The 8,446-nt window shown below is 31.6% G+C and overlaps 1 protein-coding gene across 1 annotated transcript in view; it reads left to right on the forward strand.

Annotated features, from left to right (window-relative positions):
* The window catches only part of LOC106458308 (E3 ubiquitin-protein ligase UBR5-like), a 111,276-nt gene that overhangs the window by 73,524 nt on the left and 29,306 nt on the right, over positions 1 to 8,446 (forward strand). Inside the window, exons 28-31 of the mRNA XM_022384477.1 lie at positions 4,506 to 4,672; positions 5,169 to 5,346; positions 7,542 to 7,697; positions 8,009 to 8,123. Coding sequence (XP_022240185.1) covers positions 4,506 to 4,672; positions 5,169 to 5,346; positions 7,542 to 7,697; positions 8,009 to 8,123 — 616 coding nt within the window. The remainder of the gene's footprint in view (positions 1 to 4,505; positions 4,673 to 5,168; positions 5,347 to 7,541; positions 7,698 to 8,008; positions 8,124 to 8,446) is intronic.

Raw genomic sequence — 8,446 nt, forward strand, 5'->3', positions numbered from 1 at the left:
AGGAAGTGTAACCTAGAGCTGTGTATAGCTTTGTTTGTTAGGAAGTGTAACCTAGAGCTGTGTGTGGCTGTGTTTGTTAGAAAAGTGTAATCTGGAGCTGTGTGTGGCTGTGTTTGTTAGGAAGTGTAACCTAGAGCTGTGTATAGCTTTGTTTGTTAGGAAAGAATTATTTGGAGCTGTATATTGTTTGCTTGTTGGGAAGGGGTAATTTAGAGCTATTATAGCTTTGTTTGCTAGGAAAGGGTAATATGGGACTGTATATGGGTTTGTTTGTTTGTTAGGAAAGGGGTAACCTGAAGATGTGCATAGCTTTATTTCTTAGGAAAGGGGTTACATGGATTTGTATATAGCTTTGTTTGTTTGTTTGGAAAGGGGTAACCTGAAGATGTGCATAGCTTTATTTCTTAGGAAAGGGGTTACATAGATTTGTATATGGCTTTGCTTGTTTGTTAGGAAAGGGGTAACCTGAAGATGTGCATAGCTTTATTTCTTAGGAAAGGGGTTACATGGATTTGTTTATAGCTTTGTTTGTTTGTTAGGAAAGGGGTTACATGGATTTGTATATAGCTTTGTTTGTTTGTTAGGAAAGTGTAGCCTGGAACCACAGTGTATCTTTTTGAGTTTGTATATTATTTTTTAGAAATTTCAACACAAAGTTATGTATTTCATTTGTTTTTAAATAAACATTTGGACAAAGTGTTTACTCTTTGTCAATACTCTGATATTTAAGAAAATAAAAATGCAGGTGAAATTTTAATTGTAAGATATTAGGAAACAGTATTTTATCCTTCATTGCTATTACACAACATACCACATTTTGATCATTTTTTGTTTGATTTTCTTAAGAACTGCTACTATTCAGTATTTTTTCTCTTAGCGAGAACCTGTTTTTATTATTGGTTAGGTTTCTAATTATTATGATTAGTAATGCTTAATAAATAACTAAGCATATCTGTTTGAAATGTTGAACAATGTCAGTGACATTGTAAGAATTTGATCTGTCAGGAATGATTGATACTTCAAATCTTCTTCATTTAGTTTTTACGTTTTCATTGTGAATGGATTCAGTTTAAGTGCAAATTCTCTGTGTCAAATAATACTACATGATTTAAAGTTTTCAAACTGTTAAACATAAAAAGAAAAAAACATAGTATTCCAAAAGTCTGGCCCCACAGGGAAACTCCAGAAACAACACATCAAATAAAGTATGTGAAAAGTTTCATATCTCTTTAGGGCCAAGCTTTTGAGATATGCTGCAGATTGTTACAAGAGCATCCTAGTGATAAGGATAATGTTGAGATATCAAAATGTTATGCACAGAAGAAAGAAGAAAGATAAGGGTGTATAAAATGGGAATTTTGTAAATGAGTAACAGCCAAAAAATATTTAGGTTTCATATGTAATTGAACTGTCCTAGGGTAAATGAGCTTGACTATTGCTGCATTGTATTTTTCATGTGTATGTGGGCCTATTTGTGTAGTTTTGCTCTATCTAAGGTTATTTTCATTCTTTGCATTAATTTTTTAATGCAAGTTTCATCTTTAAACAACTTCAGTATTCAGTACATTGTTTATCATTATGAGTTATGATAAAAATTGAAAGATCATATTGTTTAAAGATGGCACTGACTATTTTATCATAAAAACTTAGTTATGCTAAAGTGTCGAGATCAGTTTTGTTTTGTTCATAATGTTTAAACTTTTATTCTGTGATACAAATCTTCAATAATCTTACATAGACCCTGTATAGCAGCTAATAAAATCACATTTTGTTCTTTAGAGCCAATCACATGGTAAATCATTAGAAACTACATTATCTAATTTAATTCAAATATTTTATTAGTAATGGAACAAATAATATTGTGTACTAAGTCGCTTATATTTTAAAGGACTCACACTGAATTAATGTTAGTAAAATTTCATTCACTCAAGCTAAAGGAATATATGTGTTGCATGCCACGTGAAGTGTGGACCTAAAAGAAGAAGTTGGATGCAGAACCTCATAATGGTTGTATATACATTTAGAGAGAGAAAAAAGATTCTTGCATAAAAGGATGTCCTTTGTGTCAAATGTATTCAACGGTACTTTTATATCAAACACTGTGCACCTGATGATTTCCCCATTCCCACTTCTCCTCCAGGTCCACTCCTATTACAATCTAGAATAAACCAGGAATACCTCCTAAGTGTTTAAGACCAAACATCAAATAAGTGGACAACAATGATGTGAAATGTGTTATGTACCAAAACCTTGTACCTCTTATACCTCTGAATTACAAACCCAAGTATTGTCATTCGTGCTGAAGCCCAGTGCTACAAAGTCACTTGAACAGAAAGCAATTTGTACTTGTTTTATTCCAAGTGATAAATAAAAAGTAACTAATTGTAAAAGGTGTGTGATTGATGTTTGGAAAAATACATATGCAGAAGCAAATATATCAGGATGAATAGGCTTTGATGGACTCATAAACCAGCTGGCTTGACTGACCAAGTCTAAGTTTGATTATTTTTTTTCTCCAGTATTTTGTTTTTCAAAATTCCAAAACAAACTCTTTGCAAACCTGTTTGGGGATTCTCCTATTTTAAACTCTGTTCTGGATTATCCAACAGAATCCTGTCTACAATTTTGGATTTGGAAGTTTTGTTGTAAAGAGAGTAACATACATGTATATTGCTTTGGTGAGGAATTGTGCTCTTCTCTTTATTGAAACTGGACATGCCATTTTATAGGAACTGATACCAGATCATATGTCGCCTTGTGCAATACCATTTATCAGAAAAGAAAGAATAATGTTGTCATCCTTGTTTAAGATAGAATCAATGTATGTATGTATGTGTGTGTGTAAATAAATATATATATATATATATATATAAACACATAAAAGTAATGTGATGCTTATGCATTCCAGAGGCAAAGTTACAAAATGCACAAGTAGTGTCAAACTAGTGATAATTATATCCATTGATGGGTATATTATGTCAGTCTTTGGTCCATATGTTGCTTATGAATAAAATAATGATGCAGCAATTACTCATAACACATTTCAAAATGATGTTGAAAATATTCACACCTCAGTACAACCAATCACAGAAGAGCTGCATTGTATCTCCTTCACAAACTAGTTGTAGAAAACCAAGATAACATTTTGCAAAAGTGGTGTAACCAGCATTCTTCAGAGAAATCAAGTAACCCAAAGGTTGTTAAAAAAGTGGGTGATAGAAACATTAAATTGTTGTCTAAAACAGTAGAAGATACTGAGCATGGTATTTACCAGCTTGCAGATTTCTTTTATAGAGGATTCTGTGCTCATTGCAACTGCTGTTAGCCTGCCTTGAAACAACACAGAAGCTGATTCTGCTGTTACACTTAGCATGCTTGACCTGGTGAAACAACCCAGTACACTCCAACAGATTGTAGAGTCCAAAGGTTTAGTCAGGTAGAAGTTCATGGGAAAAATGTTTGAAATAGATTATGCTGATTTGGACTTTCTGTAGTTTTCTAAAGAATATGGATGTATATCAGTTGAAGCAATTGGTATTGTATGTAGAACACATCTGAGGATGGACTTGTATGTATGTGGGTCAGTAAGGAAAAGGATGATTTTTTTGTGGAAAAATTCAGTCCAACTATACGTGTCAAGTAAGGTTTACTTATTTTGGATTGACTGTGAGAATCAAGAGTGACCCACACATATACCAGCCAGGTATTGTTTGTATTATGCAGGTTCAAGAGCAGTGGGGTGCTCTATGTACACGGTGTCTGTAATGTAGTTCTTGGATCTCAAGCAATACAAGGAACATGAGCTCACAAGACCAGGTTCCATACCAGAAGTTGTTCAGTGTGCTGCAATAATCATTGGTAACACTTGCAATGAATTGGATAATAACTAAAGGTGAAATTTGAACATATGGTGAATGTATGTGAAATGTAGCATTTTTATGGGTGAACTATGGGCAAGATTAAAAATGATATTCTAATCTTTTTTTTTTTCTTGTTTTGTTTCCATAATTAGTGGAATAAGGGAAGAAATCCAAGGAGTATGCAAAATTCCCATCTTAAACACACTTATCTTTGCATAAGATTACCAAGTTTTTCTTTAATTGCAGGTGTTATTTTAACATAATTTTCGCATTAAGTTTATCCCAGACTCTTCATATTGCAATTCTGCAATTTCTCTTATGTTTGTAAACCTATTTGTAGATATTGTGAATAGTTTGATATTTTCATTTTGTTTAACGCTGTTGCTTGTGGTTTTCATTTTCATACGAGTTAACCATCGAAGAAATAGGATAATTTTTTTTAATGTTTCTTTTCAATGTAAGTTAGCCTTAGCATTTCTACCTAACTGATGAACTCTGTGTTTTCCTTTCTCTGGCTAAAATTTTTAGGTTAACCTTGCTTTATAAAGCTAATCCAAATTGCAAGGTTTAAGAATCTCAACTTTTGCTGCTTTTCAAATTTAACCATTAATTAGGATATTAAACAACATGCTTGATCTTTTTAAGATGCTGGACACGTTATTGACCACATTAATTCGAGAGATGCAAAATGAATCTGTGCCTGGTCGGCGTGCTGAAGCACGAACAGTTGCTCAGTGGTTTGTTCGATCTGTGACAAGAATCTTTGTTATTTTAAGTGTAGAAATGGCCCCATGCACTGGACGAAAGAAAAGGTATTTTTCTTTTTGTGTTTTTTTATCTCTTTTGACACTAGATCACCAACTAGAAAAGCAAGGTTTTCAGCTTATTCATACCTTTCACTGGTCTTTAAAAACTATAACTATTTTTATTGTGACACTAAGTCAGTCAATTGAAATAAAGGGTTTGTTTTGTATTTGTGAAGAAAGTAAAATAGTTGTTAAAACAAAAGTGTGTGTTAGCACCACCATTATTTCATTAGAAAGAGTGAGTTTACTTCATATATTTATAATGGCAGTGAATTATTTATTAGAAACTGTTATTATAAAATCGTTATGATAACTAGCAGTAAATCAGTCATTGGAAACTTTGAGATTATACAGTTATGAGTTGATTTTCCATTCAGATTTGCATGAATATTTAAAAAAGTATGACTCCTTGTATTAAATTGTTATTCCTATAAAAACAATAATAAATCAATGAGTATCAGTGGTTGTTTGACTGAACAGCTAGATCTGTTTTATTGTATAGCATTGCTGGAGTATCTCAGCCAATAGCCAAATGCCGACGTGTTTTCCAAGCTCTGATAACACTAGCTGTAGAAGAACTTTGTGAAACAGCTGACTCTCTCTTTGCTCCAGTTCGTCTTGGGGTTGCACGACCCACAGCCCCATTTTCTCTTGTTTCTTCTTGCATTGATGCTGTGCAGGTAATGTTCTAATGGGTATTGCTCTAAGGTTATTGTAGTTATTTGTATTATGATGATTAATATTTCACTTTCTGCAAAGAAGATCCATCATAATTTGATCAAAATATTGAACTTTCATGTTGATTTGTTTATACTGTAATGAATTAAAGTTTTATAGTTTGAATAAATTTGTATTTAACTATTTCAATGAGCTTCTCTATTTTACACAACCTTATAACCTCATATAACCATGGTGGTATATGTAGTATAACTCTGAAAGTACTAAATGTATTCTCACAACACTTGACAAGCTTTTTTAAAAGTTTTTTTAGGCAAAGAAAATCAGAATTTTTAATTAAGTATTTTTACTAAAACTTTGTCTGTAAGTATATGGAGTCAGAGTGTTGACTGCTCCAAATGCAAAGTGATTTTCATGTTAGGATTAAAAATACTTTTCTTCCTCTAAAAATTGTCAAATTTTATTTGTGTAATCTCTAAAAACCTTCTAAATAAATATAAAATGCTTTTTCCAGTTAAACTATATTTTCTCTATCTAAAGTCTGTATGGGGTCAATTTAGTTGACCGACTTTGTAACCACAATAAAAAAAAAAGGAAATAAACCTAAATTTCCTTTTTTTAAATTCTAGAATGTCTGCAAATTGTAACCGGAAACCAAAGCTTAAAGCTTGTAACAGTATACATCTATTTATACTTAATTTTATTATTTTATTGACATTTGAACCATGTCTAACTAATAATCCCGCCAAGCGAGTTGTAAATCACATTACTGTAGCAAACTGCATAACGGTTGAGTTGCTCGTGAGCATTCCCTGTGAAAAATTTTTATTTATTCATTTTTTTCATTATCTTACCTAATCTAACTGTATCTAACCTAATATTTTTTAGTTTTTAATTTTAGTTACTTTTATAATAGTAAATAAAGATTATACTTAAAAAGGAAGAAATATAGTACTTACCTGGGTCTTCTTTTTTTTCGCTGTCAACTGTCAATGAAATTTAAGCCTAATTTTTTTCTACTAATGATACTACTGCACTCACTTTTTTACTTAATTAAATAATGCATCTAAAAACACTGAATAATAACATGTAAAAAGTAGATAATGTCCTGTAACTATCATAATTTTTCTGGCTTTCTAACTATGCGATAAGAGCTGTTAAAAATTCGACTAAGCTCTTCTCTAATTTATTTACCACACCTCTGAGAAGTACAAAATTTAATGCAAATTACTCATTATAATATTGTCGTTGCTCAGGCAAAGCATAATAAAAAATTTTTCACAAGGTACGCTTGTGAGTGGCTGGATTTGCGAGTAATCTGTGTATTGTGTAATTTAATAGGATAACATGAGCTACATGTTTACCACGTGATTTACAACTTGTATGGCAGAAATATTAGTTGGACACTGTTCAAAGGGCAATAAAACAATAAAATTTAAGTAGAAACATATGTATACTGTTAGGAGTGTAAATCTATTAAGGATGAACAAATGTAGTTTCATGTTACAATTTGAAGTCATTCTAGAAAGAAAAAAGGGTAATTTAGATTTACTTTATTTTTTTTTATAGTGGTTATGAGTTTGGTGAAATTGACTAACCCTGTATAGAGTTAGGGTAGAGAAAATAACATAACTTATAAAGTTTTACTGAAAAAACATTTTACATTTATTTAGGAAGTTTTAGAGATTACGCAAATGAAATTTGAGTATTTTCAGATGAAGAAAAATATTTTTAATCTTAACATGAAAATCATTTCGCACTAGGAGCACTCAACTCTTTGATTCCATTTATTTACAGAGAAATGTTTAGTGAAAATTCTGTGTTTTTTGTCTACAAATGACTTAATTCTTGCTGAAAGTTTGCAAAATTTTATGAAGATTTACAAAACGTAAGTTATAGTGTGGAAACTATAAAGGAATTTGAGATCACAAACTCGGCCAGTTGGGCCAAGCCTATAGCGATAGGGTTAAAGTAATTTGACTGTTATAAAGAGTCATGTTTATCTAATAGTGACATGAAACTGTGAATAAGTTATTGTAAGAATTTTCTTGTTAAAATGGTAATAGTGATGGTAAAATATACTTTGAAAGAATTCAGAGGAGTTGTTTGTTGTTTAACCAGTGGTTATGTGTATATTGATTGGTTTGGAAGAATATTTTTTCACATAAGACGTTGATACTTAAGTTAAATATGACAGGGTTCAGAAGAGCTGTTTGCTGTTGATCCTATGCTGACACGTAGTAGCCAGCAAGAAGCTGTTTCTCAAATTAGTGGTGCAGGTGATACCCAGACAGTCAACTTGGGTGTTGTGGGACAGGCAGAAAGTTCAGGAGATAGGGTAGAAGATCATGAGGTAAAAAAGTAAAGTATTTTTGCTGTAAAGCCAGTTTTTATACTTTTTCTTTGTATTGCATCATTTGTAGCTGAATTTTTGATTCCTTAACAGACTGTTCTAACTTGAAAATTTAATTGACATTTTATTCTCTCTTTTGTTTTCAGTAAGCTCTTATTTTCCCATCTTTGATACTTCTCAAAAATTTAGCAGAAGTTTCACTATTTGCTTTCTTTTGTTTAATTTTCCTGTATATTTATATATATATATATTTTTTTTTTCTGGATCTTGTCATTATGAATACAATAGAATAATAATGCTAATGTCTTCAGGTGGATGTTCTTCAAGCTGTAGAGGGGGAAGATCCAGATCACGAGGAAAGTGAAAGAGATGAACCAGCAGAGGTATCTGAACATGACAATGTACAGCCTGAAAACCATGATGATGGTAAGATTTTATCATCTGTATTTTAAAATTATTACAGTATACAGTATTAAAGTTCGTTCTGAATGACAGTACAAGCTTCGTCCAGCTGTTGTTATATGGAGCCAATGTAAGAAGCTAATATGACAAAGAACATTATTAGGTCTTGATAAAGATTTTCTGCAGTAGTTTGAAACATTACTTCAAATTACCAGATTTGAATAAAGCTTATGACATCATTGAAAATGACACTTACCAGAGGGTTTTCATTATCACAGTGGAAATACTTAACCAATTATAGTATTTTGGCACTTGTGTATAAAGTTAAAATCATAAATGAGGATGAC

The sequence above is a fragment of the Limulus polyphemus genome, unplaced genomic scaffold, assembly GCF_000517525.1.
Source record: "Limulus polyphemus unplaced genomic scaffold, Limulus_polyphemus-2.1.2 Scaffold441, whole genome shotgun sequence".
In the NCBI taxonomy this organism is placed as follows: Eukaryota; Metazoa; Arthropoda; class Merostomata; order Xiphosura; family Limulidae; genus Limulus; species Limulus polyphemus.